The sequence below is a fragment of the Ceratotherium simum genome, chromosome 5 (assembly GCF_057802395.1).
Source record: "Ceratotherium simum simum isolate JZ-2026a chromosome 5, ASM5780239v1, whole genome shotgun sequence".
Lineage (NCBI taxonomy): Eukaryota > Metazoa > Chordata > Mammalia > Perissodactyla > Rhinocerotidae > Ceratotherium > Ceratotherium simum.
In genome coordinates, this window is record NC_141904.1 from 4,091,537 (window position 1) to 4,115,058 (window position 23,522).

The 23,522-nt window shown below is 48.8% G+C and overlaps 1 protein-coding gene across 11 annotated transcripts in view; it reads right to left on the bottom strand.

The window, feature by feature from the left end:
• Positions 1-16,935, bottom strand: part of MED12L (mediator complex subunit 12L) — a 320,889-nt gene extending 303,954 nt beyond the window's left edge. For 8 of the 11 annotated variants that reach the window (XM_087430382.1, XM_087430388.1, XM_087430386.1 and 5 more), the window contains exons 1-2: positions 16,759-16,934; positions 15,737-15,968 (exon numbers count right to left, since the gene is read on the bottom strand). In XM_087430382.1, the coding sequence (XP_087286508.1) occupies positions 15,737-15,835 (99 nt within the window). In that variant the 5' untranslated portion in view covers positions 15,836-15,968; positions 16,759-16,934. Of the gene's footprint in view, positions 1-15,736; positions 15,969-16,758 lie in introns of all 11 variants that reach the window. The other 3 variants (XM_087430387.1, XM_087430385.1, XM_087430389.1) reach the window with 2 other exon arrangements.
• Between the last annotated feature and the right edge of the window lie 6,587 nt (positions 16,936-23,522).

The following is a 23,522-nucleotide window of genomic DNA, read 5'->3' on the forward strand; positions in this document are numbered from 1 at the left end:
CCGGGAATTCATTTCCTTCCACGTCCTCAGGCCCGTCCACTCCCACACATCCTCCAAGTCCCAGATTCAAAGTCTTCTCCTTGGGCCCCGCACGGGGGCATAGTGTTCAAGTTCACGCACTCCGCTTCAGCCCGGGGTTCAGATCCCAGGGGTGGACTTATGCACCGCTCATCAAGCCATGCTGTGGCAGGCGCCCCACATATAAAGTAGAGGAAGATGGGCATGGATGTTAGCCCGGGGCCAGTCTTCCTCAGCAAAAAGAGGAGGATTGGCAACAGATGTTAGCTCAGGTCTAATCTTTCTCACAAAAAAAAAAAAATCTCCTCCTCTATCAGGTCCTGTCAAAAAATGGGTCACTCCCTCGTTTCCACTCCACTTTGTACATTCCTCTCAAAGAAAATCTGAAACACTGTATTGCTTATTTATACGTCTGTCACTCCCTCTAGACTGGGGTTTCTCAACTTAGGGACTACTGATATTTGAGGCCAGATAATCCTTCGTTGTGCGGGGGCTGCCCGGAGCATTGGAGAATGTTAGCAACATCCCTAGCTTCTATCTACTAGGTGCCAGCAGCACATGCGCACGTCCACGTGCGTGCGCGCGTGCACACACACAGTTCTAACAACCTCAAATGTCTTCAGACATTGCCGATGTCCCAAGAGAGGTGGGGGGTCACCCCCAGGTCAAAACCACTGCTCCACATTGACGTCTTTGGGGCCCAGGACCATACTCAACGCTCCCAGCATTTGTTTATTCTCACATTCATTCATAAAAGAAACTTTGAGTCCTAGGTACGGGCCAGGCACTGTGCTCGAAGACAGGGGACACAATAAGGGTCTTGGCCGCGTCCTTGTGAAGCCACGCTGCCTGCGAGGTGCTCGATGATACTGGCTGAATGACTGAATTTGTTTGGCATGCACATATAGAGTAATGTCTCCCTCAAAACATGGAAAAGAAAACCCAGAGGTTAAAATGTTTCTCCTCTTCTCAAGTCAGGGCCATAGCAGGTCACAACTAAGGGGGATCCATTTATTTAGAATGCCAGGTTAAGTGTTGCTCCCTGGAAGTGGCCAACTGGTATAGCTTGTGTGTTTGTATCTCCAGGAGGGCTACCCATAAATAAAGGAATATCTCAACCAAGAAAACGAAACCTCGATAGGATGGATCCCCAACACACAGAGCCCACAAATGCCAGTGCCAAGGCTATCTATGCCAGAAGCCAGAAACAAGGGCTGGGAACCTTCCTCCAAAAAACACAAAGACAAGAGTGCCTGAGCTTCTAGAGTATTCTTCCTCTGCTCAGGAGACACCACACAAGATTCTGGCAAGCTCTGAGAAGACTCAATGGTGAGCTGAACAGCCCCCAGGTCTCACCGAGGCACTGCGCACCCTAAAACGCAGAGTAATTCTCATGGTCAGGGCCACACGAGGGTGTTGACCAGAAGTGGAGGCCGTGCACAGAGGGCAGGCCAAGTGAAGCTGAAGGAACCGATCCAGGCACACAAGCCATGGCCCAGACCCACCTCGACAAGCCAAGCGAACCTCTCTGGGACGCCATTTCCTTTTGTACCAAATGAGAAAGAACAACCCATCTCTACGGTCCCTTCTAGCTCTCAACATATCTGGTTTCCCCCAAAATGATACAGACCCACAGACCCTCCCTCTCCAAACAGAACAGGGCTCTCCTGCTCTTCCCACCAGGACTCTTTCTGCTAGAAATGGAAATAAATCAAGGAGCCATTTCCACCTCCCCTCAGCTTCTGACGGGCACTGGGCAGAATGTACCGCCCGACAGACAAGGCGCAGGGGCTCCTTGCCTCTTGCTGTGTACTCGTGAAGCCAGAGAGGGGGAGAGTTCTGGGGATGTGTATTCTCTGAAAAAAACGGCTCATGCTGTGACGATTTGAGGGCGCCAAAATATAAACGGGAAGTACCATGACAACAGTAGAATGCTTTCAGTTACAAGAAGCTGACAACTGGTCCAACCACGGCTTAAACTATGTGGACGTCTATTGTTTACTTAACCAGAAGTCCAGGGAGAGGTGGAGCCAAGGTCCCAAGGTCACCTCACAAAGCCACTCACTCACCTCCTCTTGTATCAAATGGCTTCACATCCGTAGGTTTGTTGTCTCATGCTCACAAGACAGGTGCCCTAGCTCCGACTATCACATCCTCTTCCTACTTTTCCAAAGATAGGAAACTACGGAGCTATCAGGGCATTAAGAGAGGGCACTCTTCCTCTGTGCCTACGCTTTTTTCAACGAGGAAAAAATTCTCCACAAGTCCTGTAGCAGATGTCCATTAAATCTCTTTAGCCAGAATTAAGTCATATGCTCACTCCAAGCTGCAAAAGAGGCTACGAAAGCAAGGATCTGGCTTTATTGAATAAATTTTTTTATGGGAAGCAGGTACGGGAAAGCTGGGATGAGAATGATGAAGCAGCCGGCAGTGTACACACAGAGCTACGTCAGCGGTGTGCTGGGAAACGTGTGACAACCAACTTAAAAAAAAAAACTAATTTGTAGCATTTACCAATCTCCTCAGTGTAAATACTCCCTTATGCCAGGTTTCAAGCCAGCAACATGATATTAACTAGTGCACAAAATTCTTGAAATTTTAATAATCAGCTGGTACACGCCTGCTCCAGCACACCACTGAATTTATACTTCACATTTGCTAACAGTTTAAGTTTACAATGCTCCTTCACATTTAAAACATTCTAGATAATTAGGTGTTATTCTCCCTAGCTCACAGGTGAGGAAAAAGACACAGCACCCGAGGCAGAGCTGGAACGCTCACGTAACAGCCCTAACCCCAACATCACCACACACATACCCTACAAGATGCCTCTGCCTACACATCAGCTAAAGGGGCTCTAGCTTGGTTTGGAACCAACAACCAACAAATTTGTAAACCCCATTAAAGTCACCTAATAATTATTCTTTAAGTTACTTCCTCCATGGCAATAGTAGTGCACATTTATTGTTACAGCTTGGAATGCAGATTAGTACAAAAAAGAAAATAAACATCACCCCAATCCCATCCTCAAGAGATAACAACTGTTTGCATGTGGGTGATAATCCTTCCAGATTATGTAGACATATATATTTTTTAAGCAGAAATCGTGCTATTTTGTAACATAATGACATTTTTCTTTATTATCTAAATTTCCCAAAACACAGAGAAATAGAGAGGATAGTATACTGACCTTCCTTGTCCCATCACCCAGCTCAGAAATTACCTAAAGACAATTAAGAGTCCAAGTGTTTCCATGTTCCCTCCTCAGGAGGAATGTGTAGGAGGTCGGCGACTCCCTCCACACCTCCTGTGGATTTCTTCCCTCCACCCAGCTTTCCCCACTCGGACTGTGAGGTCAGCTTTTCTCCAGGCTAAGCCAACCAGCTCCTTTCCACGCTGCTCTGAGCTGCCAAAGAGAACCTTCAACCACGTTCACTCTTCTTATGGATCCCCCAACTTCTCTGATTCCCGCCTAGCCTGTGAAGAAGCCTCACCCCTGGGGTCCGGAACCTCATTAGAGGAGAGCTGCAGAATAAATACATCACAACTCTTCGGGTTTCCAACCTGCACTTACTCCCTTCTTCTACCTCTGCTTCGTTTAGTTAAATTGATTGAACAAGGAGGCCATTAGGCTGAGGTGGCTCTAAGGCCATGGCGCCTACACAAACCAACCAAAACCTAAGCTGTAAGCGCCTCCAGGCTATGATACTGAAACCTAAGGACAACCAATCACAAACAGCCAAAGAGGGTTTAAGCTACAGCCAATTGATCATTTCCTCACTTTGTTTCAGCCTTTTCTCTATAAAAGTCTTTCTCCAGCTCCCATTGAGGGAGCACTTCTAACCACTCCCATTTGGCACTGCCCAATTCAAATCAATTTTTGCTCAAATAAACTCCTAAAATTTTAATACGCCTCAGTTTCTCTCTTAACAGTTCTCTCTTAACAGACCTCCACCTATTAATCCAGACTGTTTCTCCACTGGGGGATGTCTTAAAAATTTTGATCCTCAAAATAATAGCAAGCATTGACGGGGCTCTGAGGGATCCTCCGGTAAACTGCTCCCCATATACCTCCAAATAAACAAAGGGAAACGAACACAAAAATGAATGGCGACTCCCGTACAGTACTGGTAGATCCCGGAGCCACTTTATCTACGCTAATCCCCACTTTCATAAACAGCAAATCCCTGCGGTAAAGAGAATATTTCCGTAGTGGGTTTCTAACCAAATTCAAAGGGTACCTGTGTCTCAACTAGTCCAGATGACACTGGGACTATTTTCGGGAAACCACACTTTCCCTGTGTGACACTGCCCCCAAGTAAACCTGTTAGGACGAGATTTGTTTTCTAAACTCACGAGTCATATAAAATCTCAGAAGGAGAAATGATCTCAGAATTTCCTGACCCTCCCGAACCGGAGCTGGTCTGCTCTCTGCAAGCAGGAGTTGATGAAATTGAGACTCTAAAGTATGAAAACCCCGATCTCTCAGAAGCGCCTGAATGCCTGTGGGCTTCTTCCTGAACCAACATAAGCAAAATTAAGAGCACTGAACCCATAAAAATCCGAATAGATCATTCTAAACCCCTGTCTAAACTGCCTCAGTATCCACTAAAACCAGAAGCTAGCCTGGGTCTCTCACCACCTGTAGACGACTTAATTAAGCAAGGACTTATAATTCCATGCACTAATCCCTATAACACCTGGATCTCCCCATTAAAAAACCAAATGGATGAGGCTGGAGATTTGTCCAGGATCTGTGTGCAGTTAATAAAATGGTGATCCCAAGCTTCCCTGTTGTTCCAAGTCCCAATACCTTGTTATCTAATGTACCTACAGACTCAGAATGGCTCACAGTGGTGGGTCTCTGCTCTTTCTTTAGTGTCCCAGCTGACAAGGAGAATTAATATTTATTCACCTTCACTTGGAGAGCCAACAATCCACCTGGACTATAACGCAACAAAGGTTCACTGAAGCCCCATTCTATTTTTCACAGGTTTTACACCAAGGCTTGGCAACCTTACAGTTCCCTAAGAACTCTACACTCATGCAATATGTAGATGACTTATTGCCATGTTCCCCTACAAGGGAAGAAGACTCAGAAACAGATTCGATTTATCTATTACAGCAATTAGCCTATAAAGGCCATAAGGCCTCCAAGGAAAAACCCTAATTCCCAAAAGAGCAAGTCCACCACCTAGGACATGATTTGACTGCAGGAGGCATTGCCCTGTCATCTGAAAGAATAAAGACTCCCAAAACTTTCCCACACCTACAACTAAACAACTAAGGAGTTTCCTTGGACTTGCAGGATACTGTAGATCTCGGGTTCCAAATTCTTCTCTGATCCCAACTCCCCTGTATGAGCTTACAAGAACTCCATTCCAGAGCACTTACCCTGGGAAGATAATCATAAGCAAGCCTTTCGCTAATGAAAATTAGCCCTAAAACAAATTCCAGCCCTAGGGTTCCCAAATCATACTCAACCTTTGACCTTACCTGTCCACGAGCATGATAACCAGGCTGTAGGAATTCTAACACAGAGCATGGAGGAAAGCATAGACCTACTGCCCACCACAGCTGACAATTAGACCCAGTAGCCAGGGCATATCCAAACTGTCTGAAAGCAGTAGCTGCAGCTAAGCTGGTGGAAGCCTCAGCTGAACTAGTGTTAGGATATAACCTACACCTACAAGGACCTCATGCCGTTAAGCCTACTAAACTCCAACCAGACTCCACATTTTTCAGCAGCAGACTAACATGGTATGAAATCCTCCTTTCACCTTCTAACCTGTCTTAAGTGCTGCAACTTGCTCAACCCTGCTCCGCTTGCCCGACCACGGTGCAGATCACCATAACTGTGTAGACGTGGCATCACGTGCTGACCCCTCGCGTTGACTGACAGGACACACCACTAGAAAACCCAGATTTGATACTCTTCGTCCATGGGTCCTATGCCAAGAGTGCAGAAGGGAAATACCAAGCAGGATATGCAGTAACAACTCAACTACTGGAAAGGGGAATCCTCCCCAGTTTAAGGCTGTTCAACCAGCAGAACCGCGTGACCTCACTAGGGCTCGTTAGCCAACCAAAGGAAAATCAGGAAACATTTATACTGACAGCAGATATGCCTTTAGGGTGGTCCATGGCTTTGGTATGTTATGAAAACAGAGAGGGTTCCTCACTTCTAGCAGAATCCCAATCAAAGATGGGCCCCAAGTAAATGAACGGCTCTCTGCCATTCTATTGCCTAACCGAATTGCAATGACTAAAATTGAAGCTCATACTAGAAAAACAGAACCGGAGTATCAAGAAAATGCCCTAGCAGACTTCCATGCTCAATCAGCCAGCACTAAAACTGCTCCAGTATGCAGCTTGACTGAACTCCCTAAGACTGATTCTAACCTAATTATTTATGATAATTTATATAAGACAAAATCAGGCACTTGAGCTGGAGCAAAAATGTCGGGATCAACAAGAGTGCAAATTTAATATTAAACGAGGACCCACTGATGGCCCAGACAGCCACCTGGTTCTTCCTGAGTCCTTAAAAACGCCATTATTAAAAGTTCTACACTCTGTAACTCATCATGGCACAGATAAAATGATCCCAATTATAAAAAAGTATTGGTGGGGTGACTGCTCCAATGTCGCAAAATGGGTTTACAACCAATATCTGATGTGTCAAACCCATAACCCTGGAAAGACCGTTAAGGTATTAGATGGAGCATTCTCACCACCTACTGGGCCATTTGAACAGTTACACATAGACTTCATTCGATTGCCTCCCACAACGGGTTATCAATATGTTCTTGTAATTGTTCACTTGTTCTCAGGATGCATTGAAACCTTCCCATTGGGCCGGCTCCGTGGCTTAGCGGTTAAGTGTGCGCGCTCTGATGCTGGCGGCCCGGGTTCGGATCCCGGGAGCGCCCCGAGGCACCACTTCTCCGTCCAACGTGAGGCCGAGTCCCACGTACAGCAACTGGAAGGATGTGAACCTGTGACATACAACTATCTACTGGGGCTTTGGGGGGAAAAAACTGAATAAATAAAATCAAAAAAAAAAAAAAAAAAAAAAAGACTCAAAAAAAAAAAAAAAAAAAAGAAACCTTCCCATACAGAAAGGCTGACACTACAACCATGGCTAAGAAACTTTTAGAAAATGTATTTCCTTTATGGGGTATCCCCAGAGAAATCTCCAGTGATAGGGGAATTCAGTTCACTAGACAAATAAACAAATAAAGTACTGCTGACACCATGGCATTACAATTGTCCTTACCATCCTAAGTCATCTGGTAAAGTCAAACGGACAAATGGTAACCTAAAACTAAAGCTAGCTAAATTAATAGAATCAATTGGACTGCCCTGGCCAAAAGTTCTACCATTGATTTAGATAGCAATTAGATCAATATCTATGGAAAAGCATAAATTAACACCTTACAAAATAATAATAGGAAGACTATGCCTTTGATGATCAAACCACATGTGTCTCCTGTACTCCTAGATTCTGATATGACTCAATATTGGAAAACTTTAATGCATTATGCCAAAATGTGTTTCCAGCAGGTAAAGGAAGCTTTCTGTGACCCTCCCACAGATGGCTGAACCTTCCACAACTTAGAACCTGGAGAGTGGATCTTCTGCCCTTGAACCTCATTGGGAGGGACCATACCAGGCTCTCCTCACTATCCAGATGGCAGCCAAACTTCAGGGACTTGAACCTTGGGTCCACATCTCCCAATTGAAAAGGGCTCCACCACACTCTTGGAACTGCATACCAGCCAGAGATCTAAAGTTAAAATTGACCAGGGAGACTCCTCCCCAGAAGCAGACAACATCTTGAGGTGGACAGCTCTCCCAAGATCACAGATCAAGAACTTCATTTCCAATATGAAACCTTTACCCGTTTTGCCGATATGCTATCTGCTCTTTCTCTCTATTAATGCATGGGAAGACAATACTTTAATTAGGACTTCACAAACAATAGCTACCGCAAGAAACTTAACTAACTTCTGAATTTGTCATGCTAAACCAAAATCATATGAAAGGAAAGACCCCTTAGTTCACCATGTAAGTAATTTCACTGGAATCCCAAATGCCACTGTATGCCCAAATTGTTCCACAGGTCCCTTTTATAAAGTTAAAATACTAAATCCACATACCCCCATTCCTTGCCTCAATTTAACCCAACCCTGGGATGGGAAAAAGAGATCTAGTGAATATATTTATAAAAGACACTGCAGAGCAGCCAGTGTACATCAGACCATTTGCAGGCTTGCTGTCAGGCCCATATATTTAGGTGGTCTTTCAATGTGTGATAATACAGTATTTGAGTCTTGGGTGAATGACGCTAACACCTCCATAACAACCAACGGGTCCACAGATGCTAATACTTATGAGTGAGCCCTATGTACACCTCCTGGTTACTCCTTTACATGTGGAAGTTTTGGCAATGGTCCCTATGTTTGGGCAAGTCACTGTCCTGACAGCTGGAGGATGGAAGGACAATGTGCACTTGCTGTATTTACTGTTCCACTGTCCCTTCATAATACCTCAGACACTGAACATTGGTCCACTCCCTTGAATTTATTATCGAACAAAAAGAAGTTTACTAGCAGATGTTAACCCCTCTGGATGGACATCATTTGGACGGGCCCTTCTTCCTTAGCTTGGAGTTATTACAAACAAACACGTGCTTAGAAATTTACCCTTAACTCTGGCAACCATTGCTGAGTCTACTGCTAAGGCCATGGCTGCACAACAAAAGTCCCTGGGCTCTCTGGCTAAGGTGCTTTTAGAAAACAGGACTGCCTTAGATTACTTGTTGGCTGAACAAGGAGGAGCCTGTGCCATAGCAAATACGTCCTGCTGTGCCTGGATCAACGCCTCTGATATTGTGGAAACTCAAATACAAGAAATTCACAAATAAGCCACTGGGCTAAAACAGGTTGATGCCCCTTCAGGTACATTCTTTGATTTATTTGATAGCAACTGGTTTGGTTGCTATCAGGGGGCCCTGGCTAAGGAGTATACTTCAGTCTCTCAGATTATCCTCCTAATAGACATCACTGTAGTCTCCCTGGTGCTCAACGTCCTAAGGTCTTAAATGCTCGTTCACAGCCACCAGCAGCACATCTCTGCACTTGGAGCAACAGAAAGACGACGAACAACAGGATAAACAGCAAAAGCAATTCTTCCAGGGACCTGACGTCATAACTATGCGTTTCATGATGAGACGAGCAATTTAGCTCTGCTGGTCACTGAGAGTGGCCCTGATACCAAATTTTTGGTCACTCTCCTGGATGAGAGGATGAGCAAAAAGGGAGGAATTGTTAAAGGAGGCCATTAAACTGGGGAGGTTCTCATGCCAGGGCGCCTACGAAAGCAAACCAAAACCTAGGCCTGTAAGTGCCTCACGGCTACAAGAGCAAAACCTAAGGACAACCAATCACAAACAGCCAACGAGGGTTTAAGCTACAGCCAATCAATCGATCCTTTCCTAACTTTGCTTCCGCCTTTTCTCTATAAGAGTCTTTCCCCAGGATCCTGTCCCCAGGGAACTTCTACCCACTTCCCAGTTCCGTGCTGCCCAATTCAAATCAATTTTTGCTCAAATAAATTCCTAAAATTTTACTATGCCTCAGTTCATCTTTTAACAGCTCTCACATGTGCGGGCACACACCCACGACAGGCACTGCTAACTGGTTCAACTGAAATCCTAGGACTCTGTTCCTCCTCATCTTCTCCTACTCAGTGCTCGCCCAATGCAGCTGCCCCTTCCGACCTCACCTCCCGGTCCTCCCACTCCTAAAGGGTCGCATTTCATCTCCACAGGTGCCAGCCTAAATGAAATAGCCAACAGGCTAAAGGATGGGGGCTGCACCCCAAATTAGCAGCTTTACACGAGTCCCCGAAGAATCCAGTTGAGAGCCCAGGCCCACAGTCAACATAAGACTCCGCAGCCCCAAACAAGTTCAAAGAACCTCTTGCTGGCACAAGGCAAGACGCGTGCCCTGGGGCCCCAGTTTAGCCAAATGTACGCAGGAGGGGCTGTGATATTTCAAGACCAAGGCATGGAATTCTCTCTGCTACGAAGCACGCACAGCTGACAGAAAACAAGCCCACGCTGGGAACCACAGTTATTAGAACAGAACTTCAGGGGGAAAGTTGCTAAACTGATTTGCACTATTTTGTCTCAAAAGGTGCTAATACTTGGAATAGTCTATTTGTCTAAAGAGTCTACTACCTCAAATAGTGGGGGGCAGGGAGGAATAAGGGGAGTCTGGTTTACAACGTTCTCCACAGGTAAGACACAAACTAAAGCAATGGTTCTCAAACTTTAATATGTTTAGAAACCACCTAGAAACCTTGTTTAAAATGCAAATTCCTCAGCCTCTTTCCCAGAAATTCTGACTCAGCAGGTCTGGGGTGGAGGTGGAGCACTATATCTGAGTTTTTAACAAGCATCTGCGACAATTCTGCTGCAGGTGTTGGCAGACCCTGAGAAATAACAGCCACTTCACGCCTCCCCCTTGGCCACAAGTATGGGTAGCAACATTTCTGTGAGCAGCAGGATGAAGCAAGGCCTCTGACCCAGTGCTTCGGACACCGATTCCAGCCTAAGGGTCTCACGAGGCAGAGTTCAACAGACAGATGATCCTCCCTGAACACTGGTATTCTCGGAGGTCTACGGCAGGGCCCTGGGCCAGCCAGTTAATCTCAGGGAAGCTTTCTCCCTAACCATCTGTCTTGTGGTCCCCCAGGCAACTGGTCAACCTGTCCTCTCTCCCCAGGCAGCTCCATTAACATCCTACCTCTCCAAGCTAATAAAGAAACAAATTTCCACCTCCCCTCATCCCACCTCCCCAGCTGTCTCTAAAATAAGCATTTAATGTGTTTTAAGAGTTTAGATGCTAACAAGAAAGCTAACAGGCTTTACCAAAATAAAACAAGCATTGGGACAGTTAAATGTGATAAATACAATTGCTCATTGAGTTATTTCTGTATTTTATTAATTTCTTCAAGAACTATTTACTGAGCACCTAGTCTAACCCCAGGCACCAGGCGGTTCACACCGCAAACACCACGGACAAGGCCCTGCTCTCAGGAGCTGACATCCTAGTGTGGACAGAAGACCATGGGGAGAATGGGCAATCTAACGATAGGATCCAGACAGCAACAAACACGATGAAACACAGACACAAGATAATGGACCAGCAAGGATGAGCCAAGGTGGGCTAGAGGAAGGCCACTCTGAGAGGGAGGCTCGAGGAGCCAAACGACAGGAGGCATGGTGGCAGGGGCAACGAGGGACAGGAGCTGAGACACTAAAAAGCCGGGCCTGTTGGAAGAAGACAGGCGGCCAATGGTCCCACTGCACAGCCAGGAGGGGGATGAGCAAGCCAGGAAGGGGCAACTCAAGGCCCAGAGGCCAGATCTCGAAGCGCAGGGTCTGGGGGTACAAGGGGAAGCCCCAGGATCAAGGAACGAGGCAGGGTTTATACTAACAGTAGCTGACCTGTCCTGAGCGCATCTGTGTGCCAGGCATGCCCAGATCTCATTTGATCTTCCCAGCAACCTGCCGGAACAAATATGAGCCCCATTCCACAGGTGAGATCCGAGTCAAACAGGCAAGTGATGGAGCAGACCTCAAAGCCAGGCGGTCTGGCTCCGGGCGCTGTTGTGGAAGTGAGCGAGGGCCTGACTGCGAGGGCCTGGAAGGCCGAGGTGAGGGGCGTGTGTTTTATCCCAAGTGTGACGGGAAGCCACTGGAGGGGACTGAGACTTCACGACTCATCCCTGAGATCTGAGCCAAGAGAGGCACAACTTCTGGGAACAGCCCACCAGACCCTGGCTGAGCTGGCTGCTAAACCACACCGCTGCGACTCAGCCAGACCCAGCCGCCTACCCTGTCCTACCAGCCCCTGCAGAACTGGGTGCCTTCTCTCTGGGTCGGGGTTCTCAAAGCGGGCCCCAAACCAGCAGCATCAGATCACCTGCGATCTTCCTAGAAATGCAAACTTTGCGGCCCCACCTCAGACCCACTGAAGCTGAAAAACCCAGCCACCTGTTCTTAACAAGCCCTACAGATGATTCAGATGTGTCCAGCTGAGAACCCGCTGCTCTGGGCTATCTGCATGCACACGCCACCACGCCCACCACCCGCACCCTCAACGCCCCACCCCAACCCCTCTCCCACCTCCGCCCCTCCCAAGTCCTTGGGCAGCCTCTGCACTGCACACCAGGCCATCCTCCCCTGTGGACCCTGCTAGTGGGGCCCTATGGCTCCTGATGTCTGGAAATCTCACTACTGTCCCAACCTGTTTTTCTAACTAATTTGATTTCCTGAAAATATTTACTATTCAGCTGTTTAGGCCTCTTCTACCCCCGGGTAACTCTTCCTCTCTACATTTAGGGTTTAATTTCACTTTCAGCCCTGTAGCCTCCAAGTCAGATGTCAAGGATAATTTTTGCCGTAACTTAGACTTTCCCTAACACCACTCAGTCGCTAGATTTCCTTTTTATTCATTCATTCCCACTCTCATTCATCCTTTCCAACAAGAATTCATGCCCTCAGCATCCCGGGAACTAACCACACTAGGTGCCAGGTGCTTCAATGATGCCAAAAACAACTCTCATGCCTGCCGGCCCGAAAGTGACCCATCAGTGGGGGATGGCAACATGCAAATAAATACACAGTTACAAATGACATACTTAAACTAGCAGGCCCCTGAGGAGGTGGCTGGGCTGAGACCTGAGTGATGAAGAGGAGGCAGGCCCCGCTGCGGCTCATAAGAGCAGACATGTGGGTGTGCAGTCCATGCCAGCCTCCGGACCAGGTAATCTACGTGGATTATCCACGTAAGCTTCCAACAGCCCTATGGAGTAGGTAATATTCTCATCCCCACTCTACAAGAGGGGATACTGAGGCACGGGGAACAATAAGGAGTATGTAAACAGCAGAGCCAGGACTCGAACGCTGGTAGACAGGCTCCAGAGGCCACCTTCCTAACCACAGGCTCAGGTGAGGAGAGTAGGGTGGACTGGTGGGGGTGGGGGTGGATAGCAGACAGGAGTCCAGGCAGACAGAGCAGTACGTGTAAGGGCCCTGGGGCAGAGAGAAGCCAGCCTGAAGTAGAAAGGAAGCTGGGCATATTGGTGAAACTGGGGAGCAGCCGATGTACTGGAAATATATTTGGGAACTGGACTGGACAAGATGTCCTGACAGATGTATTATGGGGTGCAAGGGAGAAGGAGGAATCAAGGATGACTCCCAGTTTTCTGATTCCCTCTTTTCAAGGCTTGAGGACAGTCTGTTTCCAGAGGGCAAAATATTATAACACAATATATACTAAAGTCTTGTGGAGTACTGATGCACAGCAAGCTCTCAAATGAGTATCATCAATCCATCAAGCAGGTTAAAGCCTCCAGCTCCCCCTCCCTCATACTTCTCTGCAGGGGGTCTTCATTCAAGCATTTCATCCCATCCCCTGGGAGCTACTTTTCAGAACACTATTAGCACTGGTTAACAACACCAAAAGTTACAGCTACAGTAATCAGAATAGCTTCCACCAGGAGGATATATATATCACATCAGATCCATGACTTCATGTGTATTACTGCTTAGGAAACAAAAAGTTTCTTAAAACTTAAAGAAAACACCAGCAGGAAAGTACAGGTGATACACGGACCGGGCAGCAATCTTGAAGCAACACACAAATAACTGAAGCCTGTGACACCCTGCTCACACCGTCCCAGCTCAGCCCGGCACCTGGTCCCTACCGTACTCAAATTTGGTTCCAGTCACACATAACTCGGACTCTGCTCCAGAGAGAAAACGTTGGCTGCCTTGGGGGAAAGGGAATAACATGAGAACAACACAATTGAGCACAAATTATCCTTAACACAGTACTGGTCTTGACGCAAACCAACCCCTCCGCTTATTGACCACGTGCCCCGATTAAGCCAGGTAGGCTTTCCTGGGCCTCAGTTTCACTTTGTCACAAGGAAATTACAAAAAGTAGGCTCTAAGAGGTCACTCCTAGATTTAGAATTTCATAAAATGTTATAAGACCCCAAAACACAAAATTATTTTTTCCAGCATCATAAAGGCCCCAATCCTGAATGAGTGTCGACCTGAGGAATAAATGCTACAAAAGCACCACAGGCCACCGGCCCTTAACTGTGGAGATGCTATTAATTATGTTGCCCTCTGGAAAGATGTGGCAAGTTAATTATGAGATGGTAAAGGCCAATCAATGTCCCTGTCCCCAGCAAAACTTTAAGAATTTCCTGCCACTAATTTTTAAGTTATTAACTTTCTATATACTTATTCTTTGGCGTCTGTTATTTCTAGTCCTTCACAATTAACTTTATTCTGGGGTGGAGTAGCAGGGAGAGAAATCTGCAGAATCTGGTCAAACTCCTATCCTCACAGTTAAGCCTCTGCTGAGAACCACCTGTAAAACCTCAGCTTCAATCTGAAGGACTCCACCAGCCTCAAACATGTTAACGTGCTAACCCTCTAAAAGGAGTTGTCACTCCTTATTTTTTAGAAACATTATAACAGTTTACCAGAACAAGCATTCTTCCTCTATTATTGAAGCAGATACATTTATCAAAAGGGAAGTCTTAAAGAGCCCTCCTTGCTTTCTTTCAACAGCCCATTCTGTGATGTCAGTGGGCCTGTAAACTTTTAATAGAAGGTTTTTAGATTCCCAGCAAGAGAAGTTCTGAAATGTGCTCACTTCGTGATTAGCAGAAGAAACAGAGGATGGGTGGGCTGCAGCTGGCAAACTCAGAAAGTGCAGCTGGGGAGCAGGTGATCATAAAAAAAGAAAGAAAGAAAAAGGCAAATCCCTGGGCAAATTGTGTAGCCAAGGGTGATCATTATAACTGGCGAGTTGTTACATAATTACTCGTTAACTACTGACAAACACATACACGGCCCAAAATGCCATGGTTACTCTAGCCATTGAAGCTGGCCTAACTAGCGCAAGAGTCAAGGTTTCTCCAATTAATTTCATTCAAAGAAATAAGCAATCCCGGGAACTACTCCCTTCCAAGATAACCTGACTGCTTTTACATATACAAAACAGCCTCCAGCAATTAAGCCAATCGCCTCTGGGGACGAAAATCAGTGTTTCCCCTCAATATTCATTTTTAAAGGGCAGAGGGATTACAGAAAAAAGTACGTTCAAAGAGCTAAATATTTATCACCTGGATAAAAACGACTTCCACTCCCAACTGGAAAATTTGAATAGACAAGGTCCCCCACCCCCCACCCCCGTCCCTGCTCAGCTGGCGCAAAACGCAAGACCTGTGTCGGATGCACTGCATTCCAACATTTTTCAAAAAGTTTGCGAGGATTTACTAAAGCAGCCGGGAGGAAAATAAAGCCGGCAGAAGCGGGGGAGAGCGAGCGGGAGGGTTTCGGCAAGGAAGAACCTGGTGCAGCGCCCGGCGGCGCCGTGCAAGGCCCGGGAACGGGGAAGCGACCCGGCACCCAGGGAGCGAGCGCCCCAGCGGAGCGCGGGGACTGACAGCCGCGCGGGCTGCGCCGCCGGGGGTCCCCCGGCCCCAAGCCCGGCCCCCGCCGCCGGCCTCCCCCTCCGACCCTTCCCCCGCAGCGCCGGCGATGCCCGCTGGGCCAACTTGGCCCCGGGTCAGCGCTGCGGAGCGCGGCCTCGGGGGCGGCGGAGGCCGCCGGCGCTCTTACCTCCTTCTGCTTGGGGTCCTGCGGGTAGACGTCGGGCGGCCCGAGCCGGGGGCGTTTCAGCGGTCTCTGCTCATAGCTGAGAAGCCCGAAGGCGGCCATGATCTCTCATGTTAACCGGCGAAATGAATGAGAGTTGGAGCTGGAGCAGCCGCCTCTGAGCACCAGGGAGCAGCACTTTGCAGACAGGCTCCCTCGCTCCCCCTCCTCGCTGGCTCGCTCGCTCGCTGAGGCGCTGCAGGCAGGAAGAAAGCAGGCTGGATGCTGCCGCTGCCCGGCACGCAGACACGCACGGATGGGGCAGCCTCGGCGGCCCCCGGCGGCGCAGGAGCCCCGGGACGCAGCGCTCCGGCGCGGCGGCGGAGGGGCTGGAGGTCCGCCTGGGTCCCCCCACCCTGTCCCCAGGGGGAGGAGCAGCTGATGGAAACGTGTGACTTTTTTCACCAATGGACTCAAACCCACCACAGCCGGGCGCAGGGTGGCGGTGGGGGAGGAGCACAGGGGAAAAAAAACTTTTCTTGGCGCCCGGGCGGGTGGTTCAAGTGCTCGCCCGAGGCGAGGGTGGTCCTCCGGCCGGAGGAAGAGACTGCGGAGCGGCCCGCCCCCGTCCCTCTACCTCGGCAGGGATCCTTTCCCCGCCGCCACGCGCCCCGCAGACCCCGCCACCTGGGCGCCGACCCGGCCGGGGCGGAGGGAGCGAGGCCTGGAGGGGATGGGCAGGCAGAGACGCGGCCAGTGCCTCCCGGACGCCCGCCGGGCTCCGGTGGCGCGTCGGCGGCTCGGGTCCCCTCGGCGGCTCCGGGCAGGCGCCGAGGCGCGCAGCTGGCGGTCGCAGCGGCTGGAGGGGGCCGTGCTCACGGTGGCGCGGGGCCGACTTAACCCTTTGCTGCCCCTCCAGGGGCCGGGAAGAGCGGGTGGGGAGGGTGGGCGAGGAGCGCCGACGGGGGCAGCCAGCCCCGGCGTCGCGGGCTCCCCAACCCGCCGCCCTCCCCCGGCCGCCCCTCCTCGCCTCCCCCGCAGTTTACCTGTTGGTCCCCGCTAGTGGGCAGGGGCCGGCGGCGGCGGCGCTCGGGCGGCCGCAGCCTCCATGATTCGCGGTGCGATGGGGGGACCGGATTCGATCTGATCTGTGGGGATCAGTGTCGGCCAGGCGAGCTCCGGGGACGCCGCGAAGTTTGCCGCTGCCCGGGGGCGGCGGGCGACGCCGGCTCGGCGCCGCCGGCGTCCTCGCCCCCACGGCCCGGAGCGCGAGCTTCCGAGTTGGGGCCGGCGCGCGGCGGCCGCACTGAGCATGCCCAGCTCGGGGCCGGAGCGCGGAGGAGTTGGCTGCGAGCGCTCCGATCCGCTCGCCGGGTTTTCGCAGCCGCAGCGCGCGCAGCCCGCGGCCCCCGCGCCCGCCACCCCGGGGCGAGTCTGCGCCGGGCGGGGGGCGCCCCGGACCCCGCGACCTCGCCTGAGGTCGCCGTCCCCGTGGCCTGGGCCGCAAACCTCACCTGCCCGGCGTGTGGAGGGAGGAGGTGAGCCCCCGGGGGAGACGCGGTCGTGCCACCCGCCCGCGCGCCTCGGGGCGTGGGCACCGAGATGCTGGGCCACCTGCCGCGGGCGCCGGAGCCTCGGGGGCGGGCCTGGCCTGTCCCCAGGGACCCCGAGGGAGGCGCGCCGGGAGGATGCGCCCGCACTTGGCCAAGAATGATGGCTGCCATTTATGGAGCCCTCGCTTCGTGCCAGGATCTTGACAGTAAAGGTCCCTGATCCTTAAAAAAAAACCTTATAAGGTTTTACTGTGTCCTCTTTGTAGATAGAGAAATTGAATGAGCTAAAGGAGGCGCAGTGACTTGCTCAAAGCCACAGAGCTGCCTCCGCCCGATCCCAAATTTCTGATCCATTCTCCACGACCGGATTGGAAGGACTGGGTTCCTGAACTGCCTTTGCCCAAGTGTGTCACGTTCCCCGCACCTGGAGGAATTTCTCGGACTCCCGGGTCCATCCTTTATAGGACGGTGGAGCAACCGGGTGAATCTACCCGAAGCCTTCCTGCAGCGCCTGGCACATAGTAGGAGGCGTTGCCCAAATCTGAATATGTACTCCCCTCTGCTGTCTTCAAGCAAAGGGAAGCAAGAACAGGGTAGATAAGACAATGTGGTGGAATCTAGTTCCCCGCTCCCGACCCTGACCCGTTAGCACCTCCCGACTCAGCCTGAGGCCAAGTCAGGCCTGTAGTTTCTGTCTTCTTTACTCAACCTGAGGAATTACTCTTAGAGAACAGTTACCCTCCCCCGGGGGCATTTCCTGACCGCCTTCTGCACCCTGCTCCAAGGACTTCCCTTCCATTAACGCCCTGCGTGTAACTTCAAAGCTGAACTTGCCCTTGTGATAAGGGCATCTATCAAATCTAGCTTCCTCCCTTGAGGAAAAGGACAGTTATCTAACTTTATTAGCGAAATTATAAAACGTACCAAAAAGCAGGAGAAATGGTATAATGAACCGCGAAGTACTCATCTCCCAGCTGTGACAATTATCAACATTTTGCCATTCTTGTGTCATCTCCCCCAACACATTGACATCCACTGAAGAGGACAGTGTTACTCACTGTTGCAGCTTAGACACACAGCTGGAACCCTGGTGGGCACTCAAAAAAATGTCGGATGGGTGGTGCGTGGATGGGTGGTGGGTGTGTGGATGGATATGTTGACACAAAATAACCGTGCTATAGATATTCTATGAGCCAGAGTGAGGATTATAACCCGGGAAGGCCTTAGAAAGCATTCTAAAGAAGCATGGTTTTCAGTACAGTTTTATATCTTGTTAGAACCAGGAACATACATCAATCACACCCAGGATACATTTTCATCAAAATTTCAAAGACGTATTCAGTTGCAAATTAGCAAATCAATGTGACCCTGATGTCAGGAAAGGGACTAATCCAGGCGTTACCAATAGGGTGTTACCAATAGGGTGTAGGAAGGGAAGTGTGCATTCTTAAGAGGGAGCATTCTTTACTTTTTTTGTGTGTGTGTGTGTGAGGAAGATCAGCCCTGTGCTAACATCTGCCAATCCTCCTTTTTTTTGCTGAGGAAGACTGGCCCTGGGCTAACATCTGTGCCCATCTTCCTCCACTTTATATGGGATGCCACCACAGCATGGCTTGACAAGCAGTGCGTCGGTGGGCACCCAGGATCCGAACCGGCGAACTCTGGGCCTCCGCAGCAGAGTGCACCGCACTTAACCGCTTGCACCACCGGCCCGGCTCCAGCATTCTTTACTTTAATGGTTAAGCGGATGTACAATGTATGTTTGATAGGCCATAAGTCAGGCTTTTTAGTTCAAGCCGAATCAGTTTCAAACCCGAATAGTTACCCCATATACCTCAATATGTGAGGATCTCTTGTCAGATCACTGGTGGTACTTTGGGGTTGCCTTGCGCTGATACGCTAGTCTGATGGGAGATGGAACCTAGATTCTTCCCTTGGAGTTCCTAGGCGTGAGCCTCCAGCTGGCCTCCACAAGGGAAAAACTTTTGAAGCACTCAAAATCTTATCTAACCATAAAGATTTTATTTTAAAATCAAAATGTGTTCGTAATATGTCTCTAGTGTTTGGGAAAAAGGGAAAGGAATTGCTCTCTCCCTGTTGGTCTCCCTTCCTAACTCCTCCCTTGTCTTGAGACAGTCTGGCGTGGATTCTTTGGCCCGCAACATAAAAGAAGAGTGAGAGCTTTAATCTGCTGAGATGCTCCCTCAGAAACCATTCTTTGACTACGTGGACTTCCCGTGGACATTAGCTCCCTCACCCTGGCATCTCACTCTTAACAATCCACCCCATCTACCAATCCAACTTTTTCTCCTTAACCCTCGCCCCAGCTAGCTCTCACTCCTGTTTCCAAACATGCAATTCCCAGGCCCTTCATTTTCCGATAGTCAGCTGGGGACAGTCCTTAGAGTCTGGGCTCCTGGATGAGGCCCACTCCAAACTCTTGAGGCACAAAATGATCCTTCAGTTCTTTCAGTGCCCTGAGCCCTCAATTTTTATTCTCTTAACACCCCTTTATTTATGGGCATGCATTCGTATATGCCACACAGAATAGTCTCATTCCTCTATCCCCACCTTACCCTCTTGCTCTCTGTCTTCCATTCCAGAGTTATTCTTTCAGTTGACTAACGCCAGTTAACATGGTGGGCTTAACGTGGAAGCCTCTGTTCTATGCTGTACTTGAATTTCCCCTCACGGTGCAGGTTAATACAGCAGATAGGCACAGATTCTTGTTGAATAATGTGGGTCTCATTTGCTACTCTTCCTAGAAAGGGCATCTTATCCTTACCTGGCTAATGAGCCTCTGGGCCTGGGAACAGTTTGCACGGAACAGAACTACTCAGAGATGACCAGAGGCTCCCCAGACAGGAGCCAGCCTAGATGTCAGCCTAGCAAGAAAAGATGAGTTCAGGCACCCAAGGAAATTTAGTACAGCTGGTGAGGGAAAGGGGTTGAAATGTGGCCAGAGAAGGAGGAATTATCAACCGTTTTAAGCGTATGGGACTTTATCCTCCACATATGAAGGTAGATCTCTAGGGCTGCTTTTGGGGGTTGACAAGTGTTTAAAAGCGGACCCTTTTTCTTGAGTCACATCCAAGGGCTCCTCAAAGATCTCCCAGCAACAGGAACCTTCCTAGCCACTTATGTTCCCTCTGCAAGCCCTGGTTTTCAAAATTCTGCCGGGAGTCCCTCGGAGTTGGGAGTCCTTTGGTCGTTTTGGGCTAAGTCCCTTTACGACGGCGCATGGCTGACTTTCTCTCCCTTTGTTTGGTCTGCAGCAAATACACAGATGTCCTTTGCCTGCACATACCTGGGTGCAGACATTTTCTCACCAGCCTTCTCTCCTTGCCTACCATGGACGCACTCTGCAAGCCACCATTCTCCTCCTTGCAAGTTCTCCAGTCTGGGTCAGAGACCACTTCCTCAGACTCATGCAAACTGCAGTGGACAGATGTCCAGTGTCCAGGCCAGTGGTCCCCTCAATGCTCTTTTCACGAGGCTTGAGGTGAGGAATAAAATTTGTTTGGCAAAAGATATAGACACAGTCATATTTGCAGAGCAGATTTCAGAAATTGAGGGTGGAGAATGACTAGGAGCAAAGGCAGGTGTCAACCCATCAGAGACGACGGTCCCGTAATCCCCTATTTTACAGATTAGCAGGTGCGGCTCCAGAGGTGAAGGAACTGGTTCAAGGCCATTGAGTTAGCAAAAGCCAGGCTCAAACCTAGATCCCTCGGACTGTCCCACCTGTGCCCATTGTTGTCAGTGTGCTACTCGTGTTAATTATCACTTACAGAACACGTATAAAAGTGAGCCTCAGAAGATGGGTCTGCTGGAAGGGAAGCAAGATGCCAGACAGCTCGCTCTGGCAGGGAGCGAGCTTCCGCTCGAGTGGAAAGAAACAATTTTGAGTAAATGCCTGGAGGTGAAGTAATTGAAGTGGCTGGGTTTCCCCGTGGGGCGGACGCTGGTCCAGGTGTGTATAGCGCTCTGTTTTGTTAGCAGATTGTCTGCAGGTAGGCATGCTTACTTTCAGTTTTTCTTATGTCCCCATTACATTGAAATGTATTTGTCTTGTGCCTACTTCTGAGTCAAAAGAGAAAAAGCTCCCCTTTCTTTTAGCCTCTTAAAGAAAAGGAAAAATGAGATGACTTGATGAGGTGGGTCAGGATAGAGAAAAGAGAAATGGAGGGTTAATTTCGGGACATTCCAAACAAATGGTTTTTAATATCATCTTTCCGCTACTGATAGAGATGTAAAGATGACAGACACGGACAGTAGAATTATATTGCAAAACAAACATGTACTTTTACATTTTTCTAGTAGCCACATTAAAAAGAAATAGGTGAAGTTAATTTTAGTAATACATTTGTTTAACCCAATATCGCCAAAATATTGTCATTTCAACATGTGGTCAATCTTTTTAAATGTATTAATGAGATATTTTACATTCTTTCTTCATACTAAGTCTTAGCAGTCTGGTGTGTGTTTTACACTTACCGCACATCTCATTTCAGACCAGCCACATTCCACGTGTTCGACAGTCACATGTGGCTCGTGGCTACCACGCTGGTCAGCCCGGCTCTAAAGGGGTGTTTCAGTCCCAGTGAACCTGTACCATATGGGATCTGAGTAAGATCACTGCGGAAGCAGGTAAGTTTCCAAAGTAAAAGAACAAAAAGTAATGAAAGGAATAAAACAAGAGAAAGGTGAAGAAGTCAAGAAAAAGAGTAAAGATAACTTGGGAAGACAGTGGATGCCAAAAAGCACTTAGTTGCTAGACAGATGGAAGTGTCAGGGGGGCAGGGACATGGAGAGAAAAGTCTGGGCACTGAAAATCAAAGGATGAGAGAAAAGAGTTTTGAATTACAAAGCTGAACCAATGATGAGGCTAAAGATTTAACCTCATCCCCCAGCAAAACGGTGTCTGCCACATTCACAGAAAGATGGCCGACTGGTTGGTTTCTGGAAAGGGAGGGTGACCCCCAAACCTAGGTCACTGTTGATCAGGGTCACAGACTCAGCTTTTCAGCACCAAAATTTTATTTTGTTAGCTTACCCAGAGCTGCCCAAGCTCTACAAGGCAGACAAAGGCTAAACAAACTCAGGGAAGAGTTCAGTAGGAAATCAGAGTGCTGGTTTACTGATACGTAGGAATAGCCCTTTCCAGGGATGGAAATAGGTACAGCGCCTTATTCAGATCCCCCCCTTGCCGGTTGTAAAGTTTGTTGTAAACCCGGATTAGTAAGCGGAAGGTTGTGGGGTGAGCATAACGTTAAAGCAAAGGGTTTTGGATAATCTCCAGGGATTGTTCACTCAGCTGCCCCACGGTAGTGCTCACCTCCCTTGTGACAGGAATGGGACGGATGCCACACCTCAGCCCACTGGTCCCTCTGATGGGTTGTTACTGTCCCATGCCTTTATTATTTACTTCATACCAGAGGTTCCTGGTGGTCCACAAACATGTTTTTTTAGTTTTATTTGGGCTTGCACAGTCACATCTGCACTCTAGAAAAATCTGCCTATACTTGGTCCACATTCTCAAATGACATCAATCTATTGGAGCTGAGGAGGACCTGTTCCTTTGAGTGTGGCCTGTTGTCCCAGCCCCAGCTGGCCAGGTCCCTCAGAGGACTGGCTCCCCTTCCTGGCTCTGTAGTTCATGAAAGTGAGATCCCTCTTTAGGGTGACCTCTGCTAACAGGCCTGCTTCAGACTTTCCTGTTGAGAGAGAGACAGAGAGAGCGAGATTCATCTCAGTTACATGATTATTTAGGTTACTGCTTTCTTATTGTTAACTAGTCAAGAATCCAGTCTTCTTCATCTATTGGTTATGGGTTATAACTTGTCTGTTTGGATGGGTTACACCTGATGAAAGCGAATCTTATAAACTTACGTTTATTAATTATGAAATATTTCAGTTCTCAGAGGATTATTTCTTTTCCCATTCTCGGGACATCCTCTTGTTCTTCCTTACATACCTGCTACAGTCACACAGAGCCAGAAAACATGGAAAATATATTGGATGGCAGAATCTGGATATTACACACCATATCTTGACAGATTGAAATGATGAACTAAATGTAACATGATCGAATTTTATATAAGAATAAACTCTTTTCCCCCCATCTATTGGATGTATCAAAGACAGTTTAGTAACTACTGTTTGCTAAATCTGAAGTTTAAATTCTAAGCAATAAAAAATAAATGCTGCTGACTCTGTGGTCTTAGTAGCATTTGGGGAATAGGAGCGCACAAATC